The 18118-nt window shown below is 30.3% G+C and overlaps 2 protein-coding genes across 2 annotated transcripts; both read left to right on the forward strand.

Annotated features, from left to right (window-relative positions):
- Window positions 1-4536: 4536 nt before the first annotated feature.
- On the forward strand, window positions 4537-4776 carry OCT59_003184 (uncharacterized protein; the record flags this gene model as incomplete). The annotated part of the gene is made up of 1 exon (XM_066145450.1): window positions 4537-4776. The coding sequence occupies one exon, from the start codon at window positions 4537-4539 to the stop codon at window positions 4774-4776; it is 240 nt and encodes a 79-aa protein (XP_065996173.1).
- An 8036-nt stretch (window positions 4777-12812) lies between these two features.
- Window positions 12813-13208, forward strand: OCT59_003185 (uncharacterized protein; the record flags this gene model as incomplete). The annotated part of the gene is made up of 1 exon (XM_066145451.1): window positions 12813-13208. The coding sequence occupies one exon, from the start codon at window positions 12813-12815 to the stop codon at window positions 13206-13208; it is 396 nt and encodes a 131-aa protein (XP_065996174.1).
- Between the last annotated feature and the right edge of the window lie 4910 nt (window positions 13209-18118).

Here is an 18118-nt window from a genome sequence, read left to right on the forward strand (position 1 = left end):
ACAATGTAAAAATTGTGAACAAGAAGTATTATTAGAATTAAAGGACGACTTAGAAAAACTAGGGTACGAATTAAATGTGTCAGAAATAGGGAGAATAAGAGAATTCAGGATAAGCAATAGTATAATATTAACAACGGAATTTATGGAAAAATATCTCCAGGAAATTGATACGAATGACAAAGAATTAAGGATAAAATTATATGAATGGATAAATGAAAATACCACATTTTGTGATGAATGTGGAATAAGATGGATAAACAATAAATTTGACGAAGGAAAAACCAAGTGTAGGGATTGTGAAAATGACGAAAATGAAATTGATATCAGGGTTAAAAGATTAAAACAAATATGTGATGATAATAAAATAGGAATAACTAATGGAGAGTTATTGAGGTTAATCAGTATGGGATATACTGATGGAGAAATATTGGATCAAGAATTTATTGAAATATTCCAAGGAAATAAAAATGAAATGGAGAAAAATTTAAGGCGAATATTAGATAAATTTCTAAAACAGCAAGCTGGAATTGAGGATAGTGAAAGTAGTGGAAATGAATCTGATAATGAAAAATCTGATGGATCTGAAAAAGAATCAGATGGATCTAGAAAAGACGGAGAAATTTTAAATCCAAATGATACCGATAACAATGAAAATTTTGAAGAACCTTATGAAGAAAACATTATAAATAGACCTGGTTTTGACTCAAGTGAAAGTTCAGAATCAAACTCTGAGGATAAAAGTGAAATATCTGATTATAATATAGAAAATTTATTTGAAACACCTTTAACACCACCGATACCACCAATTCTACCAATAGTACCAATAATTATGGGAGCAACAAGAGCTGAAGTAAGGGAAGATTTTAGAGCGGCTTTACTAGCAGCAACGGGACATGATATAGGAGGTAATTGGGCTGGATTAGTCGCAGCCAACCCATTAGCAAATGCAATTGAGGATGCAGGAAATGTAGCTGGAGGAATAATTAGTATGCCACAATTTTATGGAAGGGAAGAAGAAGACATAAACGATTGGGTAAGACAATTTGAAACAGCATTTACTGCTATAGGAAAAGCAGCAGGAGTAAATGGAGCTAGACAAGCAGCAATGGCAGCTACCTGTTTGAAAGGTGCAGCAGCACAATGGTATAATGAAAAGAAGGAAGCAAACAATGGTCATTTGGTAAATTGGCAAGATAACGATAATGATAATGATTTAAAACATAGGATTAAACAAAGATTTACCAGGGAAGATGTTAGAAAAAGGAAAATGTTAGAATTAAGGAAAATAACACAAGGAGTAAATGAAAATGTTGAGGCATATACGATAAGGTTTAGACAAATATTAAGGATAGCTACCAGAGGCCATGCATTAGATGATGAATTACAAGTAGATAATTATATCGAAGGATTAACACCAACATTGGGATATCAAGTCAGAAGACAAAACCCAGCAAATTTAAATGATGCAGTGAATACAGCAAGAAGAGAGGAGGAAGCTACTAATGAATTAATAAGAAAGACACGTGGTATATCAGTTAGTACCCAAAGAAAAGGAATCGATATACAAGATGACAAGCCAAAGAATATATTTGAAAAACCATTGGAGAAAAATTATGAGGATGACCTTACCGAGATGTTTAAAAAATTAGAGGTAAAATTGACAAACCAACTTAGTGGACAAAGGAGACCACCAAATAACAATAGACAAGGACAATCAATGCGAGTATGTTATAAATGTCAACAACCAGGACACTATGCAAGGGATTGTAGAGTAAATAATGGTCAAGCAAACTATAGAAGACCAAACAACCAAAATTATAATAAAGGACCAAATAATTACAATGGAAGATCAAATAATTATAACAGACAACCAAATTACCAAAATAATAATCGAGGATTTAATACGATGGAATTTGATAACTATAATGATTACAATGACCAATACGATTACGATGGCCAAGATTATCAAGATGATTATGACCAAGAATACAATTATGGTGACCCATATTACCAAAACAATGATGTAGTATTTAACCATGTTGATCAAGATTTTTATGATATTCCAAGACAAACAAGGAGTAATATAAAAAATAGGTCAAGTGATCGAGATATAGATATGGAAATTGACCGAGAACAAGCACGCAGAAGAAATGATAAATATGCCAGTCAACAGGATAAGGCAGCAGCATTACCAAAAAGGGGATTTACTAGTGAGAGTTTGAGAAAAGCTCAGGAAACAAAAAGAAATAATAATACATGTGGAAATTGTGGACAAAAAGGTCACTATGCATCAGAATGTAAAAATGAACGTGTTGAAGGTATTCATAGGACAAGCGCATTTCAAAGAAATGTACCAAAATATAACGTATTACAGGATATGAAAAATACCAGAGCAAATGCAACCTTTTCACAAATTATAAACATGAGTCCAGAGCAAAGGAAAATATATTATGAAGGAATGAGAAGGTATCCACAAACAGATTGACTACAAGAATCAATGAACAACATTGAAGCAGAACACTTAACTGCATTAAGGGGTAAATTAATAATAAACCAAGAATTAAAGGACGTAATGTTTGATACAGGAGCAGCAGTAAATGTAATAACTAGTCAGATAATGGATGAAATGGACCTAAAAATTGAGGAACCGAGTACAGTAAGATGTGTGATGATAAATGAGGATAAATTAGCATCTAGGGGTACCACGACAATATACATACAATTTGGGGATAAGGAAATACCCATTAAGGTTGAAGTAATTGATTCAGGAAAAAACGAAATTGTGTTAGGAAATGGAGTATTAGATATGTTCAAAGCAAATATAGATTACACAGATAAAACAATAATAATTAGAATGAATGATGAAACTATGGATATACCAGTAAAATACACACAAAGGACCATTAAAGGGTTTGAAGAAACATTTGATGAAGAGGAAATATTGGAGGAATTATACCAGGATGAATTGTATAACATATATGAAGATGACCATGAAGGTCAGGAAGATGAAAATTTTAAAGTATAAGTCTTGGTCAGAATGATACTGAAGAGACGATAAAGAAGCACAAAAGTGACCATGAGAAATTTACTGAAAAATTTAAAGTAGGGGACATAACCAATGAACAAAAAGGTAAATTAAAGGTATTAGTAGAAAAATATAAGGATATATTTGAGTACGATGGTGAAAAATATAACAGGACAAACTTAGTAAAACATGAAATCAGATTAAAAGGGGGTACTGAACCAATAGCCCAAAAGAGGTACAAAGAAAATGATGAAAAAGGTAAATTCATCAGAAAAGAGGTTGAAGAAATGTTAAAAATGGGAAAAATTAGAGAATCTAGAAGTCCATGGTCTTCACCAGTGACTCTAGCAGGGAAAAAGTCGGGAAATTATAGATTTTGCATCGACTATAGAAAATTAAATAAAGTTACAATAACAGATGCATATCCATTACCAAGGATTGATGAACAACTAGAAAGGATAAGTTCAGGAAAATGGTTTACTAGTCTAGATTTAGCATCAGGGTTCAATCAGATAGAAATGGCTGAGGAAGATATTGAGAAAACAGCATTCATATGCTCAGCAGGATTATATGAATATAATGTCATGCCATTTGGGTTAACAAATGCGCCTGCAAGTTTTCAAAGGTTAATGGATAGAGTGTTAAAGGAGTACCTAAATGAATTTGTGATAGTATACATTGATGATATAATGATATATTCGGAAAATTTTGAAGACCACCTAAAACACATAAAGTTAGTGTTAGAAAAATTAAAGGAAGCCAGTTTAATACTAAAGTTAAAGAAATGTATATTTGGAAAGACAGAAATAGAATTTTTAGGACATGTAGTTGGTAAAAATGGATTAAAACCAAGTCCAGGAAAGGTTGAAAAGATACAAAAATTAACAGCACCTATAAATATAAAGGGTGTAAGGTCAATATTGGGGTTATGTACGTATTATAGAAAATTTATTAAAGATTTTTCAAAAATAGTAAAACCAATAACATCTTTATTGAGAAAAGATGAAAAGTTTGAATGGGGCATCAAACAACATGAAGCATTAGAAATATTAAAAAGGAAATTAACCGAAGAACCGGTGTTAAGACAACCAGATTGGTTAAGGAAATTTATATTAATTACAGATGCTTCAGGAATAGGATTAGGGGCAGTGCTAGCTCAAAAAGATGATAAAGGTCAAGAATATGTAATAGAATATGCCAGTAAAAGTTTAAACAGGACAGAACAAAGATGGCCAATAACCGAACAAGAATGTTATGCAATTGTATGGGGAATACAACATTTCCATAAATACTTGATCAATAGAAAATTTGAGGTAGTAACAGACCATGCAGCTTTGAAGGGATTAATGACTGCAAAAGTACCAAAAGGAAAGAGATCAAGATGGGTCATGGAATTAGAACAGTATGATTTTGAAATAACTCATAGACCAGGAAAAGAAAATAAAAATGCAGATGCCTTATCAAGAATAATATAAATAGATGGGTAAAAGAGTTACTTCTCAAAAATAAAAATGGAACAAGTGGTAAGAAATACAAATCATAAAATAAAGGATATAATCGAAAACTTAGAAGGTATAACGAATAAATTAAACAGGATAAATTATAACTATAAATACAAAACCAAAAATTTTGAAGATAGTAAAGAAAGACCATTAATATTAGAAACTCAAGAGGAAATATTACAAATAGAGGTAATATTAAGTAGAGTAAATAAGTTAAAATTATCAGAATTATGTAAAAATGGGACCTAAAATAATAATCATATGTGGAGTTGATGGTACTGGAAAAACATTCATTGTAAATAAACTTATAAAAGAATTTGAAAAAGTAGGACAAAGTGTGAGGTTTAACACCTTTAAAAGGAGAAGAGAGGACAATGATAAGTATAAAATACCAAAGAAAGGTATAGAATGGGAATTCAGGAAGGAAGTTGTCGAACAAATCAACAGGAGAATGGAAGAACATGATAATGAGGATTGGTTAATATTAGATAAAAGTCCCTATAGTGAGTACTTTTATCAACAAACACCATCATTCGACAGAGGATACATAACAAGATATGAGAACCACCTATTAGAAAAGGAAGTATTTAGGAACAAAAGGATAATTGATGAATCAATAGTGATATTTTTAGAAAATGAAAAATGTTGGGAAAATTACAAAGGTAGAGAATATTCGAAAAAGGATCAAGGACATAAAACATCATACCCATTATTAGATGAAGAAGGATATATGGAGATGGTGAAATCATTTAAAGAATGTCAAGATATTTACGAAGGAGAAAAATATGCTAATATTAAAATATCAAATAATGACACAGATTGGGAAAGAGTATATAATAAAATAATAGAATTAGATGGAGATAAACCACCAATAGAGGTTAAAAATGTTGAGATTAAGGATAACATCAGAGTAACTGATGGTAAAAAGCATATTGAGAAAAATGGTAAAAACATAAGAATAATAGAAGACTTTGAAAAGATGGGAGCACTATATTTAGCTCACAGTCATGAATTATCGGCACATATGGGAATCAAAAGTACTTATGATAATTTAAAAGATAAATATTATTGGGAAAATATGCTGAATGATGTTGAAAGATATGTAAGGACATGCGATGAATGTCAAAGAAGAGGAAAACCACAAGGGAAAAATGAATTACACCCAATTAAAGTAGTAGAACCATGGTATCAAATCGGGATTGACTTTGTTGGACCATTGAACACGACAACAAATGGTAATAAATACATCATAGTAGCAATGGATTATTTTACAAAATGGCCAGAAGCCAAAGCAGTAAAGGAAGCAACTGCCAAAGAAGTATCAAAATTTATTTATGAAGACATCATTTGTAGACATGGATGTCCAATGAAAATATTGAGTGATAGAGGAAGTCATTTCAATAATGAAATGATTAAAGAATTAATGGAAAAATTCAAAATTAAATGGAATTTTTCTACAAGTTATCATCCAGAGACAAATGGACTTGTTGAAAGATTCAACCGAACATTAGGTCAAGCATTAGCAAAATTATCAACCAAAGATGATTGGGATCAAAGGATAGCACCCATATTATTTGCTTACCGAAATAAAAAGCATAGTTCAACAAGAATTCGACCATTTTATTTAACATACGGAAGAAATGTACGGACAATAATGGATGAAAATATCAAAGAAATTAACCTAAGTGATAGAATAGTTGGATTATTAGAAGAACTACCAAAAATCCGACATGAAGCCAAAGAACAAATACTGAAATCTCAAACAAAACAAAAAGAGTATCATGACAGAAAAATAATCAAAGAACACACCTTTGGAATTGGAGATAAAATACTACTCTATGATAAAGCCAAAGCACAACAACTATCGGGAAAATTGGAATCAAAATGGTTGGGACCATTTTACATTCATGAAATACTACCAAATGGAGCCTACAAAATTAAAGATATTAAGGGTGTAATCAAGAAAACACCTGTAAATGGAGAATTATTAAAGACTTACCATACACCGATGAGTAAATGATAACCATCATCAATGGACTTAGAAAAATAAAGATAATTTATAATCATGTGAAATAAAATCACATGACATAAAAATAATTTTGGAAAAGTAGGAAAAATTAATGAAAATTTCCAAAGAAAGACCTAAGTGAAATCCGGTACAAGAAAACTGTGAAATTCAAAAGAACACATGACAAACCACGGGAACAGCCACAGGACGCAGCTAAGTCAAGTAACAACGCATGCTTGATTTAGTAGTATAATTCGCACCTACCACTTCGAGACACGAGTTCGATTCTTAGAATAAATTTAATGAGGGCATTAAATTTTCATGCGGGGGATAGTTGTAATGCCGTAGTATACATAATAAATTTATTAATTGTGAGGCGCAGTATTATATTTAGTCTTAGTGTATAAAATTGTAATTTATTTTTAGTTGTATTAATAATTGGACCGAAAAGTCGTTAAACTATTAGTCATGAGAATCAAGGATAATTGGTCCGTAATGACCTTAAACTATTAGTCACGAGATTTAAGGATAAATGAAGATCTGAAAGATACTAAATTGAATCAAATCAAGTGATCTGAGGTGTCAAGTGATTAATTTGTTGATCACTACGTTAATATAATTCAGGAGTTCATAATGATCAAATGGATACAAAATTAAGATAATGGAAATACTTTAAAAACAATGGAAATACTTTAATAATTTAAATCCATGAATCGAAATTATGAATTTAGTTACACAAAAACAAACATAAAAAGGCGTGAAGATCACCTTTTGGGAAGGACAGAGAAAATTGGACGAATTTTGTTATGAATTATTTATTTTATTATTCAATGTTATTAAACCAAGCATATTATTGTATTTATTTATATTATTAATAAAGAGATATTTTTGTTAATACCTAAGGTGGCAACGTGATTTATCACGGGCTTAGGTTTTACACCGGTTATAAATCCAATATATGAAACCGAAAATATAACCGGTTATTCGATTGAAAACCGAACTTATTTATAGTCACGTGCTATGGAGATAATATAGATAATATAACCGGTTTTTGGAAATAAACCCGGTTCCATTTTATCCATTTATTTTTTCTATTTTTTCTTTTTCCCGGATGCTCACTGTTTCCTATCGGTAGTGGTAGGGAGCTGGTCTGGTTTCTCTTTTAATTAGAAGTAAGGGTCCGTCCTGGTTATAGCCTTGCCGGATGACAGGTTCTATGTAGATTAGTAACTTTTGTATAATTGTTCATATCTTTTTGTATACCTTGCCAACTTCACATAAAATAAAATAAATAAAATAAATAAACCCGGTTCCAACCTCTAATTTCTTCGGTTGTACAACAACAATTAGTAGCCAATAAATTAATTTTAAATTATGTCATAACGATAACTAAATTATAATTAAGGCGTTTTCTTTGATGTAAGATTTTACGTATACAACTTTTTTTTCTTATTCCGACCCGCTATTTTCTCCGAGCAAGTCCGGACGAGACACTTCACAATCAAGGTATGAATGAGATATATTTTTTCGGCTGTGATTGCAAGGGAGTGATTCATTATAGCTTTAACATTTGTGTGAATATTTACAAATATTGAAACTGCCCAAGCTTATCAAAATCTATTCGAAGATTTATTTAAATATATAGAAAAAGATATTGGTGAAACGTTTAATTTTCACCATATTCATGGAAAAGGATTGAGATGTATTCTTGCCGGTTAGCTTGTAAAGCTAATTATTTTTTTGTTCAGAAATTTCGAGGACCAGGAACATACTTTCGGTGAGTTTTACTAATGCCAATATTGTTAATTTATTCTGACTCTTCTATGCTAAACTGACGACCATTTTATTTTATCCAGAATATCGACGTAGATCCCTATAAAAACAGTTTGTGGAGTCATTATTTGTCTGTAAAATAAACAAATTTTTGCGATTGTATATTATTGGTTATAAAAATTGTATGATAATTTGATCATTTATATGTACAATAAGTGAACAATAACAAATATTGTGCAAACTTCGTACAAAATAAAAACCATTCTGTCTACAAATATACAATAACTGATATATTTTCACAATTTGTACAATAATTGATAATGCAACTATTTTTAGTATATGACTATTTATTCTTCCTCTTTATTAATTATAGACAAAAAAAGCTTCAGATGGGTAATTTATAAAATATTTCATGAACTGAATAGCCACGCACAATTAAGATAATGAATTACTTAACCTTAAAGTTGGTTCCTTTTAAGGTTCATCATAATGATGATTCATTCACTATCTGCTGGTGATCAGCTCATACAACTAATTTTCCATCTTTACTTTTTCCCGAACTTCTTAACACATTAATAATTCGCACACCAGTAATGATTGTTTTTTGTTGTAATTTTATTGCTTGAAGAATCAAAAAAAACAATACGAGTAAAATAATAGAACTGGTTAAAATTTTAATATTTTTTGCAGAACAAAATGTTAGTGAATACTTTTAATGGATAATTCTTTTGGAACAACTAATTCTATCGATAAAAATATATTAAAGCAGATGAATGGAAATTTTTTATGATTTTTTTTACTTACCAAATTTTTGCTTAGGCATCTTTATTAGAAATTTGATATTAACGTAAATACAAATGAAATAAAAAGCTTATACAAACAAACTAAAACCCTAGCCATGGAGAAAAAAAAGTGACTGACACGTGACTGCATTTTATTCATCACAACTGTCACACCCCACTGCGTTTGCATTACTTTTTTGTGTGCCAGGTCTGTGGCGCGGCTGCCACATGTGCCACACGAATTTAATTTTAGCCAAAATTAAAATTTCCAAATTGTAATGCTAACCAATCAGAATTCTGAACTAAATATAAATTTTTTAAACTGATTTTTAAGAAATTTTTAAGAATAAATATATAAATACACGAATAAAGTTTATTTGTAATACAACAAAGATTATATAATAAAATTTAAAGTTAATAAATGTGAATTTTAAATTTTTAAGAAAATTTTAAGAATAAAATATGTGAATTTAAATTTTTAAGTGTAAATTTAAAGTTTATTTGGTAATATAATAAAGATTATTATAACAAATATGTGAATTTTTAATTTTGAAATATTATAAATACCACTTCTTTAAATAAAACAGAATCAATTGGGCTGGTTTTTTAGAACATTCTTGCTCAAATTGTGTTCTTTTTTACTAGTTTTCCTTTTTTTCTGACTTGGAATAGTTTGAGAATCTGAATTTTCTTTTCCTCCATTTACAATAACAGGGAGTTTTCACCTTTTACCATTAAACTCTTTTAATTTGTGTCACTTAACAGACTCTACTTAAATGCGAATCATTGCATCACTTTTAACATATTTTGCATCTATATTATGAATTAGTGAAGTTTATAAAAAAACTCATTATAGAGGAATGCAAGAATATGATAAATTGGTAACAAATCCCATAAATCCTTCATTATATAGGCAATATGCTTATGAATGGTTGCAATGTAATTCGAAGTCCTCCAGAGATACACATTTTAAAGAACATAGTGTAAAGTGGAGCGAGTTGCTTCACTTACCATATATGAATCCCATAAGATTTGCCGTAGTGGATCCAATGCATTGTCTTTTTCTAGGTATAGCAAAATGGATAATCAAATCCATTTTCATTAATCAAAATAAGTTAAGCATATAGCAACTTCGAATTGCACAAAAGAGAATGGATTATATTGAATTACCTTCTGATATCGGTAGAATCCCCCAAAGATTGCAATTGAAAATGAAGGTTTTTCAAATTTAACTGCTGATCAATGGAAAACCTTTATTATGATTTATTCCACGCCTATACTATGGGATATGCTAGATAATAATGATAGAAAAATCTTAGGACATTTTGTTCGAGCATGTAATTTTTTAGTAGCAAGATTTATTACAGAAGATGATCTGAGAGAAGCGCAAGAGAGGTTGGCTCACCTTATAGAAAGAACATATGGGCCAGAATTTATAACAAGCAACATACACCTTGCACTTCATATTCCTGACTGTTGCCATGACTATGGTTTCATATATAGTTTTTGGCTTTTTCCATATGAGAGACTTAATGGATATATTGGTAAGATGTTTGTTGTTATATTAATATTTTTTAAAATAAAGAAAATCGAAAAACAATGCCATTCAAAACAATAAAGAATTTGTTTAGCTGGTCTAAACAAAAACTCCTATCATTGAGAACAATAAACAAAGAAACAGAAACCACACGTAAAGTAGAAATAGAAGAGGGAGATTTCGAACAACGGCCCAACACTCTCCAAAAAAACATTTAAGATAGAAACATGACGCGTACACAGCAGACAGAGAATAACTATACGCAACAAAATGCAAATGTATATAACAACAATACATACAATTTAATATTCATGGGATACAATTAAGATTGCTTGTCTAAACCTCCTCAAAATCCTACGATTAGTTTCGTCAAAATTTTACTATAGATTTATTATAGTTTCGGCAGAGTTTCAGCAGTTTCGGCATTTATAATAAGTTTCAGCAGTTTCGCATTTCTCCAAAGTTTCACCAGTTTTTTAATATAACTTTAATATAGTTTCAGCAGAATTTCGCTTTTCGGCAAAACGCCATCTTGCCTAAACCCCTAGGTTTCGGCAAGCAACCTTAGATACAATATTAACGGTTTAGACTCTGATCATTCCAAACTTAGTAATTTACTAATAGAATACTGTTCAAACAAAGGAGCTGATATAATGGGTATATGCAAAATAAACAGAAATAGAAATCACGGAAAATTTTGGAACAAACAAACACTAGAATATACCTCTTTCTGGACTAACAAAGACAACAAGATAAAAGGGTCAGGAGTTTGCATAATGATTAATAAGAATAGAAAAAACACATTGGAAAAGTCAGTAGAATAGGTGCATACTATATAGAAGCTTGGTTACTCTTCAAGAATTGCACGCTCATAGTAGGTGTAATATACATACCACCATCAGACGCGAAAATACAAAGTGAATTAACAAGCTATATTAAAAAAGAATTCACTAATCACAGTAAAAAAAACAGGTATTACATTTTGATAGGAGATCTTAACTCATATTTGGACAGAACACTAGATTATAGCGGCCCATCCAAACTCAGAAAAAAACCTTCAAACATAATTACATGGTTAGACAATGCCTTCTTTACGGACATATACAGAAATCTAAATCCCAAAAAGAGATGCTTCACATGGAGAAACAAAAATACATCAACTAGAATTGACTACATATGGGTGGATCCTAAACTTGAAGCTAACATAAAAAAGAGTCATATATATATACCAGTCAATTGACATTACAGATAGTGATCACAACATCACACTTGCAGAAATCTCGTTCACTAATATAATAGTCACCAACAACAAAGGAGATAGAAAAGCGGAAAAAGACTCAACACGTATTATATATGACTATGAGAACACCACAAATGAACAGTGGAACGAATATGAAAATTACCTTAATAGCCTTCTGGAGAAACATAAAGCCTTTAGATACATAAAGAATCACGGACAAAATAAGGACACACTAAATAAATTATGGGACATCATATATAACTGCATACAACAGGCCGCGCTTAAACACATCCTACACAAGAAAATAGGCGGAGTCAAAACCAACTTTAATAGGAATTATAAAAAAATCGAAAATCCTTCTAAAGAACGTAAGGACCTATTATATATTAGAAGTATAATGAGGAAATTATATAAAAACAAATTGAAGGAGCAGAGTTATGCAACGCATCAAAAGGAATTAAATTATTTAACCAACATTACAGAACTAACATAGCAGAAATAACGGAAGACACGGACTGGCACACATGGAAATGTAAAATGAGAAACTGGCTGAAAATAGTCAGAAGAATAATTAAAATAAAGGACAAGGCAATCAAAGAAGCATCAATAAAGAAAAGAATAGAGAAAATAAATAGTATGATTACCAAGGATCAACGGAAAATGATTAATAGCATCCTAGACGAAACATACTCGAAAATCAATTTGGACAGAATACGCATACTTACTGATACCCAAGAAGAAATATTGCTGAACTCTAAAGAGAAAGTCCATGCAGAAGCGATTAACGCATATTCATCCCTATTCCACTCATAAAATCATAAATTCGAGAATCTCCCAGAACAGTGGAAAGAAATATATGAACTGCGGAAAGACATAAATCCAGAAATTTACGAACACCTAAATGATATACCGACTGAACAAGAGTGGTATGAGATGCTCGAAACTATGAACGATAAATCAGCACCAGGCATCTCTAATATTAGCTATAAATTAATTAAGAAAGCTGGTGCAAAAGTCAATGACCTATTCAGACAATACATAGGACTATGTTATTTGTTACAAAACATACCTATAAAATGGAAAATTTCTCAATTATATCTGATCCTCAAGACTTATGATTGGGATTTCAACCTAGCAGAGACGAGACCAATTCTACTTATCGAGTGCTTATGTAAATGTGTGGTCAAAATTACCACAAAATGCCTAGGAAATATTCTCAATAAACACAAAATTTTAAAAGGACCAAATTACGCAGGATTACCAGGAGAATCTACATCAGCATCACTTTCAATAATTAATGGTATTCTAGAAGACGCTCGTGAAAAGAATAAGACAGTATGAATAGTGGCCCAAGACATGGCAAAAGCCTTTGACAGCGTCGGAATGGTTTCCTTGCAAAAAGTTTTGGAGAGAATTAGATTGCCACCATCTACCATTAACTTCATCATAAATATCTACAAAAATTGTAAGATCAAGATCATCACAGCGTACAGTGTAACTGATACTTTCACTGCATATGATGGTATAGACTAAGGGGAGGTTATATCTTCATTGATCTGGAGAATTTTTTACGATCTCCTCTTCCATAGAATACAGGAAGATGAAGCTTTAGGTTACTGCATGGAGCTAAATTGGTCGGATAACGTTTTTAATAATAATAAACGGAAAATAATAGTACGAACCACCATGTCGGCATATGCTGTCACCCACGTCTGCCACCCGTGAGTAAACACAATTTCTTATTTTCACTTTATTACGCTTGGTTTAGATTTTTCTTATTCTCTTATTTTTTTCGTTATATCCTTTTTCATATATAACGCTTCATTTCTTTATTATAATTTTGATTTATGAACTGCAATAGTTCCTCCTTATATTAGATAAATTTCACATAATAACTTTAATTTCATTCTGGACTGATATTTTCATATTAGAATCATTAATTATTAATCATTGTTCATAGTGAAACCATTATGATAACTCTTTATTTATATTAATTTCATCTTGAGTCAAGATTTGCACCCAAATTAGTGCATGGTACAGATGAATAACATGCGCCTAATTTACCGCATGTTACATTGGGAAATATGCGTCTGAATTAGTGCATGTTATATGTGTCTGAATCATTGCATGTTAACATGCGTTAGAATTATCGTATGTTACGGATGAGTAACATGCGTCTGAATCACCGCATATTACGGATGGATAATATGCGCTAATTTTTCGCATGTTACAGATGAATAACATGCATCTGAATCACCGCATGTTACATTGGGAAACATGCGTCTGAATTAGTGCATATTACATAAAAGTAACGTGCGATAATATTAACGCATGTTACATCTGAGTAACATATACAGTAATTAACGCATGTAATGTGTTCTAAAATTAACATGCCAAAATTGCGCATATCAGGCCAGAATTAAAAATCGGGTCATGTGACATTAAATTATTGCCCATGGGCCGCCCATATAAGGTTATAATATATACACTTATGACATAAATCGTAAGGTTATAACATTTGATGATCACCCGAATGGGTGTTAGTTTTTGAGTGATTTCCATTTTAAGATGCTGATCCCCCATCTTTGGTATTGATTTGCTGATTATATAAATACATTTCAAATCAAGCTTTTCTATTTTAATACGATCGGCAAGATACAAAATCGAGATTGCGGAATTCCTACTGAATTCCACTCCTATTTATATTTTTTTAAGAAAATCATTTCTTTAATCTATAACTCAACTTGAATAATTATGACTCATAGATTATCATCTTTCCATCTGATTCTATCTATTTCCATCTAATCTTTGAGTCACGCTAAACTATTTATAACCAAACTAATAATAACTAAACTAAATATAACTAATCTAAATATAAATAACTATAAATAACTAAACTATAAATAAATACTTATAAATAAATATTATATAATTATAACATCATGTTCTCTAATTATCCCAGTTAAATATTCTTCCATCGGCTAAATGTTTATCCATGTTCCGTTCGGTCCATTATTCATCTGATCACGTGATTATCTTGATTTCATGGGTTACAGTTATCTCTCCCAAGAAAAATTTGAGTCTCATCAAATTCTAATTATAACTTCAAAATTCGACCTATCGATATATTCCTTTAATAATTCTCCATTTACTGGTGTTTTCTGTATTCTTTCTTCCATAGTCTTGATTCTATAAGATCCTTTAGAAACTTTTTTGTGTATATAATAAGGTCCTTTCCATTTTTCTTCTAATTTTCCAGACCACTGTTTTTCTTTTGCTGCATCGTAATATAATACTTTATCTCCTATCTGGAATTTCTTCTTTATTTTATTCTTCTTATTATGATATAACTTCTGTTTCTCTTGAGATTTTTCAATATTTTCTTTAGCTTGATTTCTAATGCTTGGTAATTCCTCAATTAGACTATTAATTCTTTGTGTTATTGTAACATTTTCATCTTCCAAGTTCAATAATGTCTTCATTTCCTTTCCATATATTAAATATCCTGATTTTAACTTTGTCAATTCATTTTTTTTTGTTCTGTATGCAAATAAAACTCCTGATACCTTTAAATCCCAATCTTTCACATTACTCAATTTTGCCAACAATTCACATAATGTTTTATTGAATCTTTCAATTAATCCATTCGTTTTTGGGTGATAAGACGTTGAAAAATTATATTTTATCTGAAATTTCTCCATCAACAATTTTACTAATTTATTATTAAAATGGCTTCCCCTATCACTTAATATCTTCTTTGGACATCCATGTTTACATATTATTTCTTCATAAATGAATCTTGCAATTTCTTTAGCATCTGCTGTTTCTAAAGCTCTAGCTTCTGCCATTTCGTAAAATAATCCATAGCCATAACTATGTATCTATTATTTCTTTCTGTTATTGGTAATGGTCCCACAACATCTATTCCAATTTGATAAAATGGTTCTTAACATTTAATTCATGTTTTTCAATCAGTTTTCCTCTTCTTTGACAACTATCGCATGACTTGACGTATATTTCTATATCTCGTCTCATTCCTTTCCAATAATATTTCTCTTTAACCCTTTCATGTGTTGCATCTATTCCAAAATGTCCCGACAATTCACACACGTCAAATGACCAAAAATAGGCAAAAAAAATGGCTAGAATTGCATAAACTATTCAGGACCCCGGATATCTCCAAAACAGGTCATAAGTCACACTTTCGGCAGATTGGCCCATTTTTCAGCACAAAAATCGTTTTTTGTAAATATCTCGGCATCCAGTGGTCCAATTTTGATGACCTTTTTTTTAAATTGTAGAGCTAAATGAGGGCTACAAAATAAAAAAAAGTTCATTAAAATTGAATTACTGGATGCTGAGATATTTACAAAAAACGATTTTTTGAGTTTCAACGAAAAGGGTGTTTTTGGCTTTTTGCAAAAGTCCATTATGACCTTTATATTAGATATCCGGGTCCTAACTATTCGCAAATTTATATAAACTATTTACAAATAGTAGTATAGGTTAATTCGCAAATAGCCAAAAACAGCCAAGAATAGCCAAGAATAGCCACTGCTTTTCGTGCCATTTTTTTTGCCGATTTTTGGCATTTTGACCTGTGTTATGGTCATGTGCAATATACATTAATCCTTCAAACTCATATTTTCTTATTACTCTTAAATCTTTATTATCTTTTATTCTATATAACAAACCATCTTTTATTCTATAATGTTGTTCATTATCTATATTTTTAATTATCTCATTATATTTATCTTCTTCCATTAATTAATATATCTTCTATTTCTTCTTCAAAATGTAAAATAAACCTTATATTTTTATCTTTAAATAACACGAAGTGATAACTTGTATTCTTATAATATAAATATATATTCCTATTCCAAATTTCCAATATTTTCAGTAGTCATTTTACTTTTCCAATAGCTTTTCAACTTATTTATATACATTTCTCCAACTTGTGTTATAAGGATTAAAGTGTTGTATCTATTCTAAAACATCCTATTATATATGTTAATTTTCCATTTCCTATCATTAATTTAATCTTTATATTTTCGTATTCATTTAGCCTTCTTCTTCTAATGTTTCATAAAAATATTCTATGTCTTCTCTCAATTTATTTGTTTGATTTTCTACCATTATTCTCTCATCTTTTAGGCTTGTCAATATTTTATTCATCTTAAATTTAGCGACTAATTTTGGTCGATCATTTTCATTAACATTTCTAAAAATAGATCTCTAATTTTAGTAGATCGCTATATTTAGATTCCATTAACTTAATTTGTTATTTTTGCCCCTTAATTTATCACGTTTTACTATTTAAAATATTTTCCCCTTGTTTTAAAATAATTCTTCTTACTCCAGAAATTTTCCACATATCACCATACGTTTTATATTATTATTCCTAATTAATTTTTATTATTATCCAATTATATTTTCTTAATATTGCGCAATTTTTCTTCATAATTTTTCTATTGTAATACTCATGTCTGATCTCTTAATTTTATCATTTATCTTGATAAATTCTTTGTCCTCAAAATAATTCATTTTTATGCGTTTTACGTATTTTACGCATATTATCTTTCATTTAAATATCCATAAAATTCTACTTATTCACACTTCTTTTTCTTTCTACATTATTTTCATTTTTATCATTATTATTTTTATTTTTTTTTTAACTCCATTTTTCCTATACTATTTTATCTCAACTCCTTATACTGTGATTTTAATTTTCCTTAGGTAAGCAGCGCTAAAGACGGCTGGTTCTATGATGGACTTGGAGAGTCCAAACCTCTGCACATTATACGTGTATACTTTTATAGTTCCTAAAGTATAATATGATATGTTTGGCTCGGTGCCTGAGAATGTCCCGCTACAGTTTTAATAATACTGCTTATAAGATTGTCAGAAGTCTGAGGGTTTCAAGGAATATCTCGGTTATGCCAAAATGGAATGCGAAACAGATGTCTCCTTCTGACTTGAACGTACTCTCTATTTATTTTAGGTTTTTCGTCTCATATTTTTCTGTCCAACAAAATCACTCTTTCAATTAATCAGCTGACTTATCGATCATCTAATCTGTTGATCATCTCGTCCATTTGATTACGCCATTATTTTACTAATTGTAGATCAATTTAATTTTGTAAGTATTCCTCATAGTTGTTTTCTAATTCTTTTCTATTACCTTGCAAATATCCTTACTGATTCACAAGCTGCTATAGATAGTATCAATTACATAAGAACAAATTTAACAA

This window comes from Rhizophagus irregularis, chromosome 11 (assembly GCF_026210795.1).
Source record: "Rhizophagus irregularis chromosome 11, complete sequence".
In the NCBI taxonomy this organism is placed as follows: domain Eukaryota; kingdom Fungi; phylum Glomeromycota; class Glomeromycetes; order Glomerales; family Glomeraceae; genus Rhizophagus; species Rhizophagus irregularis.